A 19,795-nucleotide genomic window follows, 5' to 3' on the forward strand; every position below is an offset into this window, starting at 1 on the left:
CAGGACTGCTGAACTTAGATCTATTGGTTTTGGGCTTGCTTAGCTCTGTCTTTTTGGACCCAGCCAGCTCGATTGTTAGTGCTGCTGCTGAACCAATTTTGATGGTTGGATATTGAAATCTCCCCCTCAGAGAGTACATTTTATGCAAATGTCACCCTCAGAACTTCCTTGAAGTGTTGTTCAATCGGGAAGAATGTCGATCCATCAGTGGATGGAGGGTTGTATGTGGTAACCAGCAGAATGTTCCCTGGCACATGTTAACCTCAAGCCAGGAGAGTTCATGGGGTCCAGAGTCAATGTTGAGGATTCCCAGGGCAGCTCCCTCCAGACTGTATTACACTATGCCACTATCTCTGCTGCATTTATCTTGCTGGTGGGACAGGACATATTCAGGGAGGTGATAGTGGTGTCTAGGAAATTGTCTGTAAGGTGTGAATCCATGAGTATGACAATGTCAAGCTATTGCTTTATTATGTGAGACAGCTCTCCCAAGTTTGGCACCAAGCCCCCGGATGTTTTGAGGAGGACTTTGCAGGGTCAACATTGGTGTTTCTGCCGTTGTCTTTTCCGGTGCTGAGGTTGATGCCATAGTGATTGATACAACTAAGTGGCTTGCAAGGCTATTTCAGAGGGCAAGCGAAGTCAGCTACGTTCGCTGTGGGTCTGCAGTCACATGTAAGCCAGACCAGGTGATGTTGGCAGATTTCGTCCTTTGAACGACATTAGTGAACTAGGTGGGTATTTTCAACAATGGTTTCATGGTCATCAGATTTTTAATTCCGGATTTTAAAAAAAAATTGGTTCAAGTTCCACCATCTGTCGTGACGGGATTTGAAATTAGATCCCCAGAACACTGGCTGAACTTCTGGATTAGTGGATAGTCTAGTGATAATACCATTAAGGCCAGGGTCTCCCCAAAATCCAACTTATTTAGATTTTCAGAAGGTGTTTGATAAGGTATCACACATTACGCTACTTAATAAGACAAGAGCCTAAGGTGTTAGAGGTTGTTTATTAGCATAGTTAGACGATTGGCTAACTAAAAGACAGAGTTGGGATAAGCAGGACATTTTCAGGATGGCATCCTGTAACTAGTGTTGTGCCACAGGGATCAGTGCTATGGCAACAATTATTTATAACAAACATTTATGACTTGGACAGGAAACTGAATGTAGGATAGCCAAGTTTGCAAATGACAAAAGTAGATGGGAAGATAAATAGTGAGAACAACAAAGAGTCTTAGTGACATAGATCAGTTAAAAGAGTGGGCAAAAGCTTGGAAGATGGAATATAATGTGGGGAACTGTGCAGGAAGAATAGTGAAGCTGAATATCATTTAAATGGAAAAAGCCTGTGGAAAGCTGCAGAACGGAAGGGCTTGGAAGTCTTTGTACATGGATCACAAAAGCTAGCAACCAAGTTCAGTGGGTAACAGGGAAGGCAAGTGGAGTGTTAACCATTATTTCAAAGGAAATAAAGGATAAAAGTAGGTTGATTTTGTGAGTCAGACTACAACTGGAATACTGTGAACCGTTTTGGTCCCTTATCTAAGGAAATATGTCCTGGCATTGAAGGCAGTCCAGAGAATGTTACCTAAGTTGGAACCAGGTGTGGAGTATTCCTCTTAGGAGAGGCTATGTAAGTTGAACCTGTATTCATTGGAATTTAGATGAATGAGAGACAACTGTATTGCAATATACAAGGTTCTTAGGAACTTGACTGGTTAGATGCGAAAAGGTTGCTTACACTCTTTGGGAGTGTTTAGGACCAGATGGCAGAATCTTGGAGTAAGGAGTTGTGCATTTAAGACAGATGAGGCGGAATTTCATCTGGTTGTAAGTTTGCTTGCTGAGCTGGTAGAATTATTATCAGACATTTTGTCACCATGCAATGTAACATCATCAGTGAGCCTCTGTTGAACTGCTGATATTCTGTCCTTCTTTCTATTTGTGTCTTGGTCTGTTGTGGTAGGTGATATCACTTCTGGTTCTTTTTGAGAGGTTGGTAAATGGGGTCGAAATTGATGTGTTTGTTGATGGAGTTTTGGTTTGAATGCCAGGCCTCTTGGAATTCCCATGTGTGTCTTTGTTTAGCCTGTCCTGGGATGGATGTAATGTCCCAATCAAACTGGTGTCCCTCTTCGTCTAGTGATAGTTGGTGCTCATGTATGCTGGTGGCTAGTTTCCTGCCCATCTGTCCATTGTAATGTTTGTTGCAGTCCTTGTAGAGTATTTTATATATGACGTTCATTCTGCTGGTTGTTGGTACAGGGTCCTTTAGATTCATCAATAGCTGTTTCAGTGTGTTCAGAGGTTTGTGGGCCACCATGATGCCAAGGGGCCAGAGTAGTCTGGTTGTCATTTCCAAGATGTCCTTAATGTATGGTAGTGTGGCTAGTGTCTCTGGGTGTGTTGTGTCTTCTTGTTTAGATTTGTTGTTAAAGAATTGGCGAACTGTGCTTATCGGGTACCCGTTGTTCTTGAATAAGTTGTATATGTGCTTTTCTTTGGCTTCTCATAATTCCTGGATGCTGCACTATGTTGTGGCTCATTTAAATAATGTCCTGATGCAGCTCTGTTTGTGCGTGTTAGGATGATTGTTCCTGCAATTGAGTATCTAGTTCTGTGTGTTTCGCTTTCCTGTAGACTGTGGTCTGCAGCTCTCTATTGGCTGTTAGTTCAATTGTGCAAAAGTGAAGACTGCAGATGCTGGAGATTAGAATCGAGAGTATGGTGCTGGAAAAGCACAGCAGGTCATGCAGCATCCGAGGAGCAGAAGAATTGATATTTCGAGCAAAAGCCCTTCATCAGGAATGAGGCTGTGAGCTGAGGGGGTGGAGAGATAAATGGGAGGGGGTGTGGGGCTGGGGCGAAAGAAGCTGAGAATAGATGAAGGAGGGGGAGAAGGTGATAGGTCAGAGACGAGAGTGGAGCGGATAGGTAGGAAGGATAATGGACAGGTAGGACAGGTCATGAGGGTAGTGTTGAGTTGGAAGGCTGGAACTGGGTTAAGGTGAGGGGATGGGAAATGAACAAACTGGTGAAATCCACAGTGTTTGTTCGAATGTAACATCTGGGAAGAGGAGTCTATTGTTGTTCTCTTCCTCTTTGGTGAACTTTATACCAGTAAGGATGTTGTTTGTGTTTATGGGTTTCTTCTAATTTGTTCCATTTCGTGATGATAAAGGTGTCATCCACATAGCGGAACCCCAAGCTTGGGCAGGATCATGGGGAGGGCTGTTCGTTCTAACCTCTGCATAACTGCTTCTGCCAAGAATCCTGATGTTGGTGATCCCATGGGTGTCCTGTTGATTTTTTTTTTGTAGGTCTTGTTGTTGAAGCTGAAGTGGATAGTGAGGCACAGGTCTACTAATTTGAGTATGCTGTACTTGCTGATGGAGTTGGTGCTGTCTGGTATTTGTGTCCTTGGTTCGTCTGGTAGTGAGGCCAATATTTCTTTGGCCAGGGTGATGTTTATTGATGTGAATAGGGCTATCATGTCAAAGAAAACCATGACCTCATCATCCTCACCTTGGTGTCTTTGATGTTCAGGAATTCCTGGATGGAGTGGCGTGAGTCTTTTACCAGGTATTTCAGTTTGCAATGAAGTTCCTTTGCTAGTCTGTACGTCAACATGCCAAGAAGTGAGACAATGTGTCTTGGGGGGCCCCTGGTTTGTGAACCTTTGATAATCCCTAGAAATGGGTGTGTTAACTCCGTTAGGTTGCATTCTTTCCAGGTATGTCTTTTCAGTTTCACCAGTCTTGTGGAGTTTCTTCAGTGATGCTCTCGTGCAGTTTTCTAGCTATGGAGTTGGGTCCATCGCCACCTATTGGTAGGTGTCGGTATTTGCGAGTAGTGTGTTTACTTTCTCATTGTACTGTGTTCTGTTCAGGGTAACGGTCATGTGCCCTTTGTCTGCCTGTAGGATTACAATATTACTGCCATCACTGCGACAAACATTACATTAGACAGACGGGCAGGAAACTAGCCACCAAAAGACATAACCAAAACCATCACTAGTATCCTTACACACAGATGAAGAGGGACACCAGCTTGACTGGGACAATACATCCATTCCAGGAAAGGCTGAACAAAGACACAGGGATTCCTAAAGGCCTGGCATTCAAACCGGAACTCCAACAAACACATCACTTTGGACCCTATTTACCAACCTCTCGGCCACTTTTGGAAATTGTGTGCAATTTTGGTCTTCCTATCTGAAGGATGTTGTGAAACTTGAAAGGGTTCAGAAAAGATTTACAAGGAGGTTTGCCAGGGTTGGAGGATTTGAGTTATGGGAGAGGCTGCATAGACTGGGGCTGTTTTCCTCTGGAGCGTCAGAGGCTGAGGCGTGACCTAGTTTATAAAATCATGAGGGACATGGATAGGGAAAGGAGACAAGATCATTTCTCTGGATTGGGGGAACTAGAGGGCATAGGTTTAGGGCAAGAGGGGAAAAATATAAAAGAGACCTAAGGGGGAACAACTTCATGCAGAGGGTGGCGTGTGTATGGAAAGAGCTGACAATGGAAATGGTGGAGGCTGGTACAATTACAGCACTTAAAAGGTATCTGGATGGGTATATGAATAGGAAGGGTTTAGAGGAATACCAGCCAAATGGCTGGTAAATGGGACTAGATTAATTTTAGATATCTGGTCGGCATGGACGAGTTGGACCGAAGGGTCTGTTTACATGCAGTACATCTCAATGACTCTATGACTCTTGGAAAAAGGACTGGACATGGTATTACCCACCACAACAGACTGTCACACAAATAGAAAGTGGGACAGAACACCTGCGCTTCAATGGAGGCTCACTGATGGTGTTACCTAGCATGGTGACCAAACATCTGAGAACAAATCTACCAGCTCAGTGAACAAACTTACAACTGGAGCTACAATCCAAGCTCCAAATCTTCTCAAAAATCACAGGAATTTCATCTCTCTGAGGGTAGTAAACTTACGGAATTCTCGAGGAGAGTGTGAATGCATTTTAATGTACCACAGATGGCGGAAAGCATTTTTGTCTATCTGATGGTTGGCAATTTCCTTTTGAAGATAAAAATGTGCTGTGAAAATTTTAGGGTAGTTTGAATCTGGGTAAACACTCCAGTGATTATACTTGCCCACTTTGCCTCCTTGCTTGATAATAATGACATTAATGAAAGGAAACAAGATTAATATTTATCATTACATATTTTGTAATATATAACTTGAATGCTAACCTCAAGTTCTGCTGGTCTTTGGAAGAATTATTTTATTCACTTGCAACTGTACTAGTTACTCATGTATTGATGTTTCTGCTTTAAAGCCCTGCTCTGACTGCTGTCCTGCATGACCTAAGTCGACAAATACCGCAACTGAAGAAGGATATCCAAGATGGCTTACTGAAAATGTTGTCACTGGTACTGATGCATAAACCTCTTCGACATCCAGGCATGCCCAAAAGTCTAGCCCATCAGCTCGCACCCCCTAGCTTAACTAACATTCCTGAAGCAAGTGATGTTGGATGCATAACTCTTGCTCTTCGCACTTTAGGAAACTTTGAATTTGAAGGTAAAATGTGGCTGTGTGTTTTCACCTGAAGTGATGTTAGATATAGAGTGGTCACTAGAACAGGATTGTAAAGCATTAATCAGATCATATTTCAAAGTATAAAATGGAAAACAGTCTGATCAGGCAGCACCTGTGATGAGAGAAACAATTAACATTTCATGTCGGTGACCTTTTGTCAGAACTGGAAAAAGTTAAGATTGCTATTGGATTCAAGAAGTGCAGAGATAGAACAAGGAAGGAATAAATAAAACAAAGCGTCTGCAATAGGTTGGGAGGCAGGAGCTGTTATCTTAGAAAAAAAGATGATGCAATGGGTGTGGTAATTGGACAAAGAAAGAAACATAGGATGGGTTTGGAAAAGCTGTAAATTCAACAGGAGCTACCAATGGAGAAAATTAGATTAGATTGCTTACAGTGTGGAAACGGGCCCTTCGGCCCAACAAGTCCACACCGACCCTCTGAACAGCAACCCACCCAGACCCGTTCCCTACATTTACCCCTTCACCTAACACTACGGGCAATTTAGCATGGCCAATTCACCTAACCTGCACATTTTTGGACTGTGGGAGGAAACCGGAGCACCCAGAGAAAACCCACGCAGACACTGGGAGAATGTGCAAACAGACAGATGCCTGAGGCGGGAATTGAACCTGGGTCTGTGGTGCTGTGAGGCAGCAGTGCTAACCACTGTGCCACCATGGAAGCAATGGTTATAATTTGAAGTTGTTGAGCTCAGATGGCTGTGAAGTGCCTAATCAAGACATTTTTGATTTGCTGATCTTAATGTTCTGTTATTTCATTACAATAGTATGAAACACCACGAGTGGGTAATTAAAGTGACAATGACTAGAAATTCAGAGTTCTACTTGGTGACCGAAAACAGGTGGGCTGCAAAGAAGTCAGCTAATCGAAGTAGAACAGACGGCATGGTGATCAGCAAATATTGTAGCTTTTGAGTACTTAAGGTGTAAAGCCAGATGTTCGAAGTGCGTATGGTCCTTTCAATTTGGATTCTCCAAGCAGATTTTTGATCACTCAATTTAGTAACTATATTAGTTTAGTATTTTTGACCACTTAACATTGGGAGGAGTTTTGTTATTGTCAGATTTTAGGTTTTCATAAAATACATGTGACAAATACATTTTCAGATTATTACCAACGGTCAGATCCCTGATTTCTAAAAGGCAGTTGCTGATTGAAGTAAAGTAACATGGGAGCTGACCTAAAGGCTTGTTATTCTTGTAATTTGAATTCTTGAAATAGGGATACATCATAAACTTATAGCTATCAGCTTATATTAAGAATGTTTTTAAAATTAGTTACTTAAATGTTTTCATGATCTCCACTTGCAGATTTTAGTTGATGCAGTTCTTACAAAATGCCATTGTATAATAGCATGCAATTTATGTTCTCGTGTTGAATAATGTTTGATTTGCATTTAATGCAGGTCACTCACTTACCCAGTTTGTCAGGCATTGTGCTGACCATTTCCTTAACAGTGAGCACAAAGAGATTCGAATGGAAGCAGCTCGAACTTGTTCACGACTGTTAACTCCATCAGTCCATCTCATCAGTGGACATGGGCATGTTGTCAGCCAGACAGCTGTTCAGGTGGTGGCAGATGTACTCAGTAAACTCCTTGTGGTTGGAATTACTGATCCAGGTAATTACTTAAAAAAAAAACTGTGTTAAATTTACATTTAATGACATAATATCATGTGGTTCAGTGAATAAAATGTTGTTGAACTTGCATTTCAACTGGAATAATTTGATTAAAGCTTTTAATTCTAATAAACTTAGTTCTTACTAGGATGTCTGCATCTCACACTGATCATGAAACTGTTTAAGATGTTGGATTTCTCTTCTGAGTATATTTGTACAATTTGACACAATTAGTGCAATGAGCATTTGTTTTAAATGCTGTATTAATAAGTACGCATGTAAATTTGCAGGGTGTTTTCTGATTCTAGCAGTGTTTTGATTTATAACTGCAAGATAAGAAGATGCATTTGGCCCATGTGAGCTCAACCACCCACTGTTTTCCTCCATCACGGTTTTCATCTGTATCTCAAATTCCTGCTATCTTCCACTTGGAATTGTATTCCACTCTTTGTATAAAGATGCTTCCTACTAAAGTTTATTTTTTTACTGGATGAACCTATGTCAGAGTTCCTACAAAACTACATTTGAAATACAGTTTCGGTAAACCCACAACCTTATTATTCACTGTTGTTTATAATTTTTGTCATCTGTCAGTATAAGCCTGCTGTGATGATAAAGCCAAGACACCTGGAGGAACCTTCTGTAATGTTCAGTACATTTTAAGGGTGCAAACTTACCTACAGTTTTGCTATTACAGTCTTCTATTTTTACATGATAAACCTTTAAACCTGAAACTGCATTTATAATGGTAACCATGCATAGCATAAGTGAATTTTGCACTACTTGCCTTTATTGGACAAAAGTACTTTTGATATTTTTTCTAATTCCTCCTTTTAAGGAGAAAAGTCAACGTTTCCCTTTCTTTTACTCAGATCCTGATATTCGTTACTGTGTATTGGCCTCTTTGGATGAACGATTTGATGCTCATTTAGCACAGGCTGAAAACCTACAAGCTCTTTTTGTGGCTCTGAATGATGAAGTGTTTGAAATTCGAGAGCTTGCTATCTGCACTATTGGTAGACTGAGTAGCATGAATCCTGCATTTGTGATGCCTTTTCTTCGCAAAATGCTGATACAGGTAAACTTTTATTATTATTGTTTGCTAGTGCATATCATCAGGGGCAACATCTTTTCTTTTATAATCCATAATCTGGATTGGAAGTCAGGCTACTATATAATTTAAATACCAGGAATGTTTTGCAACTTGGGGAAAAGAAATCAAGTGGTATGCATTTTTAACTGTACAAGATGGTGTTGCTGTTGAGTCAATACCACAAGGAATGTTGTGGTTCTGTTTGCCGAGCTGGGAATTTGCGTTGCAGATGTTTCGTCCCCTGTCGAACAGAACCACAACAACGAGCACTCGAGCTACAAATCTCCCAAACTTTGAACCACAAGGAATTTTTGAGTGAATGGAAAACTTCCTGCTGACAGCACTTGGATTGGTTGAGCTGTAGCGTATTACAAATCTGTAAGTGCAGAGTAGTCAGAGACCTCCAAAACCAGCAAACTAAAGTAATCATTTCCTCCTCTTCTCCCAATGTGAGTGAAAGGACAAAAACACATTTAAAAGAGAATTCTAACAATAAAAGACCTCGGCCCACCTGATCAACTATTGAAATGAATAGCCATTGTTTTAAAGACACCAGTATATTACCCTTGCTGAAATCCAAAGGACTGTAACAGACAATTCCTGCTAGAATGGCAGTCGAAGTAGCTGATAATAACAAACTGATACATAAAACAAAACTCTTTTTTCCTTCATGTATATAAACCTTAGAAGTATAGAGGGTGGGAGAGCAAAAGGAAGACAAGTGGCCAGGGTAAAGAAAGAACAGCTGGGAATACCGCAAGATCCCATCATCAGATCAAAAAGGACGAGGCTGAGGTTAGAACTGAAATTCAAAGGGCTATGTAGAACAGCTTCAATTTAAATGCTGAACGTTGAGTGGGAAGCCCATGGGACTTATTGGCATTTGTAAGAGTGAGCCCGAAGAATAAACTCACAAAGTACATACCATGGATCAAATGGTAGCTTTAACTACAACCAAGAGCCTGGAGGTAAAAACTGTGTGTGCAGGTGAGTTGATTAAGATAGTTAAGAAATATGAAGAGTTCTTATCAAAAGGAAAGGTTGCCTTTTATCTTCAAGTAATGCATGTACTATAATAGGAACTGCAGGAGTTACTCGAATTCTTGCTAACTAAAGACTTAGTTTTCCCTTCAGAACATGCAACAAAAGCCAATGTGCTAGTAAACAGGATAAGTGGAGAGTGTATCCTGATTCTGTTGTACGAAATGCAACTGGAATGTGACTTGCTATCCAGAAATGGTAGCAGGCAGTGTTAGGAAATTAGCTGTTGACTTACTCTGTGATTTGGCTAGAGTGAAAGTTTATATCCTTGTTATAGCGTATAAGTCATACAGGCTATAACGTTATAATCTATAATCTCAGATACTCTGAGTAAGGTTAAAATGGTGGGACAGTTATAAGAGCAAGTTTCGAGTATCTTTTCACTGTGTGTGACTGAACCTTGCCAAGTTACTTTGAGTTCATCAGTGATGTTAATTCCTAAACTGGATGGGTTGATGAGAAAAGTCAATGCTATATCAAAAACTGATTTGTACTGAAATCCTCAGTGAGAAGATTGTGCTGATAAATTTGGCAGTATCTTGATCCTTTCTAAAATTGACCTAATGAAGGGATACTGGTGAGTGGCATTAACATCTAAAAGTAGATCAGCCTGTGTTGTAACTCTTTTGGAGTAATAATGTTGTCATGCCATTCGAGTTTTAAAATGCCCTAGCTACATTCCAAAGATTAATCTATCAAGTAACTTAAATCTATTTCATAGCAGAACACTTGGAAAACAGTGACAGGATTGAACAGAGTCAGCATGGATTTGTGAAAGGGATCCCTTTGCACCAGATAACCCCAAAGTCTCTTCCCATTTAGTTAATAGGTTGTCTTCCTATTTTTTCAATCAAAATGCATGACCTCACACTTATCCACGTTAAGCTCCTGGAATTCTTCGAGGATGTAACTAGAGTTGATAAGAGGCCACCAGTGGATGTGGTTTATTTGGACTTTAAGAAATCTTTTGACAAAGTCCCAGATAAGAGACAAGCATGCAAAATGAAAGCTTATAGGGTTGGGTAGCATATTGAGATGGATAGAAAACTAGCTGGCAGACAGGAAACAGAGAGTAGGTATAAACATGCCTTTTTCATAAAATCATAAGCTATAGGAGCAGAGTTAGGCCATTTGGCCTATCAAATCCGCTCCCCCATTCGGCCTATTGAATCTGCTCCACCATTTGATTGTGGCTGATATGCTTCTCACCCTCATTTTCCTGCCTTCTTCCCATAACCTTCAACTCCTTACCAGTTAAAAATCTGTCCAACTCCTCCTCAAATTTACTCACTGTCCCAGAATCCACTGCACTTTGGAGTAACAAAATCCACGGTTTCACAACCCTTCGGGTGAAGTAGTTTCTCCTCAACTCTCTTTTAAATTTGCTACCCCTTATCCTAAGCCAATGACCTCTCGTCTTAGAATGCCCCACAAGGGGAAGCATCTGCTCCATGTCTATTTTAATCCATACTTCTATCATCTTGAATACCTCATTTTGATCTCCCCTCATTTTTCTAAATTCCAGAGAGTATAGGTCTAAACTGTTCAATCTCTTCATACAACAAAGCCCTCATCTCTGGGATCAATCTAGTGAACCTCCTCTGAACTGCCTCCAATGCCGGTACATCTTTCCTCAAATGAGGGGACCAGAAGTGTGCATAATACTCCAGGTGCAGTCTCACCAATGCCTTGTATAGTTGCAACAATACTTCCTTATCTTTATATTCTATTCCTTTAGCTATAAAAACCAAAATTCCATTCGTTTCTTTATTATCTGCTGTACCTGCCTGCTGGTTTTGTGACTCATGTATAGAATACAGATCCCTTTGCATTAGAGCACCCCAAAGTCTCTTCCCATTTAGATAATAGGTTGCCTTCCCATTTTTTCAGTCAAAATGCATGACCTCACACATATCCACGTTAAACTCCATCTACCACATTTTGGCCCACTCTTCTAACTTATTTATGTCCATTTGTAAGATTTGTATTTCCACTTGCTGTTATGGACCAGGGCAGACCCCCTCAAAACATTTCAAGAAAGTAGCCTGGATCCTAATTTTGCTAGTTGCTTTAAACAGGAGTGGATATTCCAGGAGTGATGCAGCTGACCCAACCACTTAGTTTTAAACAAAACAGAATTTATTTGCAAGATTGCTAAATGAAACACAAACAAAAGAGAACAGAATGCTGAATAACTTAACCTATCCGAAAACCCAGCAGACTATCCCAAATTAATGATGCCGTTCCAAATTCTTGTATCAATCCCCATAAACACAACTTGGCAAAAGAAAAGTAAAATTAAACACAGGGTCTTACAGGAGAGAGAGAGAGAGAGAGAGAGAGATGGCAGAGTGATTCAGCATGGAACACCTTCTTTCATGTAGCTGTTTCTTTGACAAGCAGCCTCAAAAAAAACTGACTGCTTGCTAAAACCAAACCAAGCCACTCCCCTTTCATCGTAGAAGTGCTTTATTTTATCTTAAAAGCTGCTTCAAGTAGATAAATGCAAACAAAATGGAACCTCTGTTTTACGACCCCTCTTGACAAAAAATCCAAGGACAACCTAACCTTGTTAAAGGAGCAGCATCGTCACATTGCATTTTACCGTCCTGCCTATTTTTGTGTTGGCTGTCAGTTTGGCTACAGAACCTTCTATCCAATGGCAGGCAGTGACTAGAGGGGTACTGCAGGGATTAGTGCTATTCACAATATTTATTGATCATTTAGATGAGGGAACTCAATATCTCCAAATTTGGAGATGACACTAAAGTGGGTGGGAGGATGCATAGACACTTTAGTATGATTTGGGCAAGTTGAGTGACTGGACAAATGCATGGAAGATACAGTTTATTATGGATAAATGTGAGGTTAACCACTTTGATGGCCACAACACAAAGGCAGATGATCATCTGGCTATTAATTGAGAGGAGGGAATGTGCATTTAGACCGGAGTATCCTTGCACACCATTTACTGAAGGTAAGCACGCAGGTGTAGCAGGCAATAAATCAGGCAAATGATATGTTGATGTTTGTGGCAAGAGCAGACATGTCTTATGGAATTATACAGGGCCTTGGTGAGACCGTACTTTGGATTTGTGTGTAGTTCTGATCGTCTTATCTGAAGATATTCTTGCTATAGAGGGATTCCCATGAACGTTTACCAAACTGATTCCTGGAAGGTGAATTTGACAAATGAGAAGTTAAAGCAGTTAGGATTATATTTTCTTTAGTTGAGAAGAATGAGGATGATCTCATAGAAACCTATATAATCCTAACAAGGCTAGAAAGGGTACATGCAGGAAGGATGTTCCTGGTGGTGGGCAATTCCAGAATTGAGGTCACTATCTAAAGTTATGGGATAAACCATTTAGGACTAAGATGAGGAGAAATTTATTTAGCTGGTGTTTGGTGAGTCCATGGAATTACTACCATAGAAAGAAGTTGTGGCCAAAACATCTATGATTTCAAGGAGTTTGATATAACATTTAGACTAACGGAATCGAAAGATTATGGAGGAACAACAGGAGCAGGCTATTCATTAGGGTGATCAGCCATGATCATAATAAATAGCAGAACAGACTCAAAGGGCTGAATTGCCTACTCCTCATATTTTCTACATTACTTTGTAAGTGCCAGTGTAGTTTATTTAAAAGATGTTGTATACAGTAACACTTGGGAAGAACACACACAAGCGATTAGAAGACTTGCTTAGCAAGTGCAGTTATCTGGCTTAGTGATAAGTCTCCCTTGCCAAGAGTAAATTTTTAAAAGGGAGGGTAACTTACTTGGAACGTATCTAAAGCAAATGTTGTTAAAACAGCAAATATAAGGCTTTGATCGAATTCCCCGTTCATAAAACTAAACAGGCGATGAGATAAGTCATGAGATTTCCAAGAGTGCATGAGTTTGCTTAGAAACTTGTGCATAACTTCAGCACAGTAGCTGTACCTTTTAACAGATTTGTTACAGATACAGGCCAAGGTGGTATGGGGTGGGGGAATTTTAAGTGGTCGTGAGAATTTAAATACAGATGAGGCTGGTTCTGAAGTTAGAGAGCAAGTTAATTAGACAAGTTAGGCGAGAGCAAGTTAATTAGACAAATTAGGCAAGAGCAAGTCAGAAAACAAGGTGACACTGAAGAACTAAACTGCATTTATATCAGTGCAAGGGACCTGACAGGTAAGGCATATGAACTCAAGGCATGTATGGGAACATAGGACTGGGACATAGCTATTTCAGACACATAGCTGAGGGATGGACAGGACAGGCAGCTTAATGTTCTGGGTTTAGATGCTATGGGAAGGATAGAAAGGGAGGCAAAAGAGAAGAAGGGAATGGCCTTTATTAGGGAAAACATTACTGCTATACTTTTGAGAGGATGTTTCTGAGGGATCATCTAGTGAAGTTGGAACTCCGAAATAAGGGGATGATCATCTTGATGGGATTGTATTATATATTACACCATACCCCCAACCCCCACCCCCCGATAGTCAGCAGGTAACTGAAGAGCAAATATGCAGAGATCTCAATAAGGTGGTAATAGTAGAGGATTTTAACGTTCCAAACGTAGACTGGGACAGCCATAGTGTTAAGGTCTTGGATGGTGAGGAGTCATACAGCCATAAGGATGGAAACAGACCAACTTTGGTCCAACTTGTCCATGCCAACCAAGTTTCCCATTCCCTCTTAACCTTTCCTATTCATGTATCTATTGTGTACTTTTAGATGTTGCAACTGTGTCTCCATTTACCATTTCCTTTGGCAGTTCCTTCCACATACAAACCACCCACTGTGTGAAAAAGTTGTCCCTCAGGTCCCTTTTAAGTTTTTCTCTTCCTTAGAAATATGCCCTGTAGTTTAGAACGCTCCTACCAGGACATGATCAAGTGTGTCCCAGGACAATGTGGGAAGCGAGAGAGGAAATTGCTGGGCCCCTAACAGAGATATTTCTATCATCTACAGCCACAGGTGAGGTGCCAGAAGACTGCTGAGTACTTAATGTTGTACGATTATTTAAGAAAGGCTGTAAGAAAAAACTCAGAAAGAATAAACCAGTGAGTCTGACATTGCTGGGTAAGTTGCTGGGGTTCTGAGAGAGAGGGTTTACATGTGTTTGGAGAGGCAAGGACCGATTAGGGATAGTCAGCATGACTTTGTGCATAGGAAATTGTGTCTCATAAGTTGTTTGAGATTTTTGAGGATGCCACCAAAACGATAAGTGATGGCATAGTATTGTCTACATGGACTTTAGTAAAACGTTTGACAGGGTTCCACATGGTAAATTGGTTAGTAAAGTTAGATTGCATGGGATTCAGGGAGAGCTTGTCAACTGAATACAAAATTGACTTGATGATAGGAGACAGAGGGTAGTGATGAGGATTGTTTTTCAGACTGGAGTTCTGTGACCAGTGGTGTTCCACAGGGCTGGACAGACTGGCACGTTTTTCACTGGAGTGTAGGAGATTGAAGGGTGACCTTATAGAGGTATGTAAAGTCATGAAAGGCTTGGATAAGGTGAATAACAAAGGTCTTTTCCCTTGGCTGAGGGAGTTCAAATCAACGAGGAGAAAGTGAGGACTGCAGGTGCTGAAGATCAGAGCTGAAAGATGTGTTGCTGGAAAAGCGCATCAGGTCAGGCAGCATCCCAGGAGCAGAAGAATCGACGTTTTGGGCATAAGCCCTTCTTCAGGAATGAGGAGGGTGTGCCAAGCAGGCTAAGATAAAAGGTAGGGAGGAGGGCCTTGGGGGAGGGGCGTTGGGAATGCGATAGGCGGAAGGAGGTTAAGGTGAGGGTGATAGGCCGGAGAGGTCAGGAAGAAGATTGCAGGTGAACAACGCAGATGGCCTCCTCCTTCAAAGACCGCAATTTCCCCTCAGACGTGGTTGACGATGCTCTCCACCGCATCTCCTCCACTTCCCGCTCCTCCGCCCTTGAACTCCGCCCCTCCAATCGCCACCAGGACAGAACCCCACTGGTCTTCACCTACCACCCCACCAACCTCCAGATACATCGTATCATCCTTCATCATTTCCGCCACCTCCAAACAGATCCCACCACCAAGGATATATTTCCCTCCCCTCCCCTATCAGCGTTCTGGAAAGACCACTCCCTCCGCGACTCCACACCACAACCAACCCAACCTCCACTCCCGGCACCTTCCCCTGCAACCGCAAGAAATGCAAAACTTGCGCCCACACCTCTCCCCTCACTTCCCTCCAAGGCCCCAAGGGATCCTTCCATATCCGTCACAACTTCATCTGCACCACCACACACATCATCATTTACTGCATCCGCTGCACCCGATGTGGCCTCCTCGACATTGGGGAGACAGGCTGCCTACTTGCGGAACGTTTCAGAAAACACCTCTGGGACACCTGCACCAACCAACCCAACCGCCCCGTGGCTGAACACTTTAACTCCCCCTCCCACTCCGCCAAGGACATGCAGGTCCTTGGCTGCCTCCATTGCCAGACCCTGACAACACGACGCCTGGAGGAAGAGCGCCTCATCTTCCACCTAGGAACCCTCCAACCACAAGGGATGAATGCAGATTTCTCCAGCTTCCTCATTTCCCCTCCCCCCACCTTATGTCAGTCCCAACCCTCGGACTTAGCACCGCCTTCTTGACCTGCAATCTTCTTCCCAACCTCTCCGCCCCCACCCCCTCTCTGGCTTATCGCCCTCACCTTAACCTCCTTCCACCTATTGCATTCCCAACGCCCTCCCCCAAGTTCCTCCTCCCTAACCTTTTATCTTAGCCTGCTTGGCACACCCTCCTCATTCCTGAAGAAGGGCTCATGCCCGAAACGTCGATTCTCCAGCTCCTTGGATGCTGCCTGACCTGCTGCGCTTTTCCAGCAATACATTTTTCTCTGAGGGAGTTCAAACCAAGGGTTCACTAGCCAGTTCACTCGGATAGCTGACCTTCAATTATTCCAAATACAGTTAGACATCCTTTAGCTCCACAAAAGTTGGGAAAAGGCTGAGCACCCCCCCACCGCCCCCATTACTACCACCAAAAATCCTGGCATTGATTGCTGTGAAATGCTCACAGCTGCCATTTTCACTCTGCACTCTGTAAATTTTCGGACCACATTTTCAGATGCAGCAGAAAGTACGAGTTAGAGATAAGTGAAAATACAGAACCGAGATCTGTGAAAGGAAGTAATTTGGAACGTGCCATTTCCCTTAAAGTCTCCAGTTTGGAGACGGTGCAAGTTATAATAAATAAAGGCTCACTCTGAGACAATGTTGTAGGCGAATCTATGCACAAAAATGGTCTTTCTCAGGTTGTCTCAAAAGACAGTAAAATAAACTTCTGAATGATGATTCATTCTGGTGATCCTTTCAGTATAAATTCTGAACAGATGTTGCAATTTTGGAGACCCTATTTTGTTCTATAACTTGTTGAATGCTTTCTCTCAAATTTCACTGATACCAGTCTGCTGTTTAATGCTAATAGGCAGACAATAGTGACCCAAAGTGGGCAAGCTTTTTGAATTTTATACAGTGTAGTCATATCATCTAGGCTAAGAACGTGATACATTTTAACTTATTTGACATCCTGAGAAGAGACGCATTTTCTGTGCAATAATTTTGGATTGAGGGATATTTGAAACCTAGTTAGAAAAATTTTGTTTGGAATAGCTCCATCATCATCATCATCATCATCATCTGATTTGAGAACTATCTTCATTTCCTAACAATGTTCGACATTGTTTCTGTGCTTGCATTCTGTAAAATGCATTAGCTGTACAATTTTTCCAGAAAGGCTTTTCAAATACTCTAGCTTGTTAAGTTGACGTTTTGAAGGTTGTATTTTTTCCTTTTCTTGGAAGAAGTCCTGAAGTTACAGAAATTGCAATATTAAATCTGGATTTTGAAATTTTAATAGTCTTTACCATCTGCAAAATCCTGATTTTTAATGCATTGCTATAGATTCTGTTACAGTAACTGCTGAGAGATATTTTTGCAAATCTCAATTTTTTTTTATAGCTTTGGTGGCTGTAGTCTGTACAGAGCTGTCATAAAGGAGAAAGAATGTGAAGAGATTGCAAATGGTTCCTCTCAATGATGTATGTGCTTACACTGAAACCTGCAAATACTATGTATTCCAAGTTTTGTGTCTAACTTATCATGATAATCTTTGTTCAGGATTGGGAAGTATTTTCTTATTTGTGTGATATGAGGGTTGCCTACAAGGCAAATATTCATTGCCCATCCCTAATTGTCCTTGAGAAGGCAGTGTAAGTACACCCACAGTAACAGGCAGTTACTTGTTTTTAAGCTAGTGAATGTAAAGGAACAGAGTTCTAACAAAGGATGGTATGCAACTCAGAGGTGAACTTGACTTTCCTACCATGGCAGAGGTTGGGATTAGGAAAATGTTGTTGAAAGAACTTCAGCAAGTTCCTGAAGTGCTTCTTGTGGATGGTTGCTACTGGGGTGAGGAAGGAATATAGTGAAGTAGATAACTGCCTTCTACTTTGTAGATGAATGGGCAGGCTTTGGGGAATCAGAAATTGACATGTTGCAGAATTTCCAAACCTCTAACTTATTCTTATAGTCACAATATTTGGATGGATGGTGAAGTTCAATATCTGGTCAATAGCATTTACAGAATGTTGTTGATGAGGAGCTTGCTAGCAGTATTGTTGAATGTTTGGAGAGATGGTCTTTTTTGAGACTAATTGTCTGACACTTGTGTGCTGCAAATTGTTATTTGCTACTTATCAGCTCACGCCTGAACATTGTCCTGGTTTTTACATTCTTAGCTGCAAAAGGACTGAGCATTATATATTCCTTAGCTGATATTCCAACTTCTGATCTTATTCGGAAGGAAAGTCATTTTTAAGCAACTAAAGATGATTGAGAGAAAATGAGGACTGCAGATGCTGGAGATCCGAGTTGAAACGTGTGTTGCTGGAAAAGCACAACAGGTCAGGCAGCATCTGAGAAGCAGGAGAGTCGACGTTTCGGGCATAATTCCTTCAGGAATTCCTGATGAAGGGCTTATGCCTGAAACATCGACTGCACTGCTTCTCGGATGCTACCTGACCTGCTGTGCTTTTCCAGCATCACAGTTTTCAACTAAAGATGGTTGGTCCCAGGATACTCCTATCCTGAGGCTGAGTTGACTAGTTTCTAACAATCATTTTTCCTTTGTGGAATATGACTTACGCTAATAACAGAATACATCAAAGGCTTCTATCTTATATTTTTGAAATATTACCACCATGCTATAGCTGATATATTGAGATTTTTCTTTGTAAAGTATTGGTTTCTACCATATTTCCCAATAAGTGAGCTTTAAACTACATTGCAAATACAATTTAGGATTCAAACAAGACCAAACTCTCAGAAGTTGCAACATGAAACAAGTAAGATCCTACACTGTCTTGATAGGGGAGATGTGGAAGTGATGTTTTCTCTGCGCAAGAATCATAGTTTTAAGAGTCACTGTTTAAAAATCAGTGGTCATCCATTTGAAACCAAAATCAAGCAAAACAAAATCTCTCTGTATTGAGTCTTGAGTTACTCTCATCTGGAATGGATGGTGGTAGCAGAATCTTTGAATATATTTAGGGCAGGGATAGATATATTCCTTCCCCTTTAACTCAATGCTTTTAATTACTGTCAACTCTAGAATTTCTCATTCTTTTGTCCTTGTAAGTGCAGCTCTATTATGTTTAGACATTCCCAATGCAAGAAATTAAAAATTCTTTGCAGGTCACCCCTTGTCTATTTTGCATAATATATATACTATACCAGAACTGTGGGAGAAGCTTTTGTTGTTTGATTTTGGAGCTATGAATTTATTTGAATTCTTCACTTTTTTTATATTGATGTCTGTATAGTAATAGATTGCCTTATAAGAACAGATACTGAGTGTGTGATATTGTCCATAAATTTGATCATTTTGTTGTCAAAATAAAATAAATGAATGTTCATTTCATTTATAATTTCTTTATAATTCTTAGATTTTAACTGAATTAGAACACAGTGGAGTAGGCCGAAACAAAGAGCAAAGTGCCCGAATGCTGGGCCACCTGGTTTCAAATGCTCCCCGCCTTATTCGCCCATACATGGAACCTATTCTCAAGGTAAGCAAGAAGGAATGTCTTTTTCCTACAGTGACTATAAATGGAAATTAAATCCGCAATGAAAGTTTTAAAACATTTTTATGTTAACATTCATTGACAAGAAAATACATATTATATATTGAAGAATATAGCAAATATCTTTGCTGTCTGTTGACTGTATGCTTTCTCCTAGGCTTTAATCTTAAAATTGAAGGATCATGATCCAAACCCTGGTGTAATTGTCAGTGTTCTGGCTACTATAGGTGAACTTGCCCAGGTAAGGTCAATATTATAGATTGATTACTTCTGTACAATACAATTCATTACATTTATAGATGAGAAACTTAAATTGCAGAAT

The 19,795-nt window shown here is 41.0% G+C and overlaps 1 protein-coding gene across 3 annotated transcripts in view; it reads left to right on the top strand.

The window, feature by feature from the left end:
• Positions 1-19,795, top strand: part of mtor (mechanistic target of rapamycin kinase) — a 387,814-nt gene that overhangs the window by 55,995 nt on the left and 312,024 nt on the right. For all 3 annotated transcript variants that reach the window (XM_043675588.2, XM_087980582.1, XM_087980583.1), the window contains exons 11-15: positions 5,314-5,558; positions 7,006-7,221; positions 8,093-8,298; positions 19,336-19,458; positions 19,631-19,714. In XM_043675588.2, coding sequence (XP_043531523.1) covers positions 5,314-5,558; positions 7,006-7,221; positions 8,093-8,298; positions 19,336-19,458; positions 19,631-19,714 — 874 coding nt within the window. The remainder of the gene's footprint in view (positions 1-5,313; positions 5,559-7,005; positions 7,222-8,092; positions 8,299-19,335; positions 19,459-19,630; positions 19,715-19,795) is intronic.

This window comes from Chiloscyllium plagiosum, unplaced genomic scaffold (genome assembly GCF_037043375.1).
Source record: "Chiloscyllium plagiosum isolate Xiang-an unplaced genomic scaffold, Cpla_swu_hap1 HiC_scaffold_37, whole genome shotgun sequence".
Lineage (NCBI taxonomy): Eukaryota > Metazoa > Chordata > Chondrichthyes > Orectolobiformes > Hemiscylliidae > Chiloscyllium > Chiloscyllium plagiosum.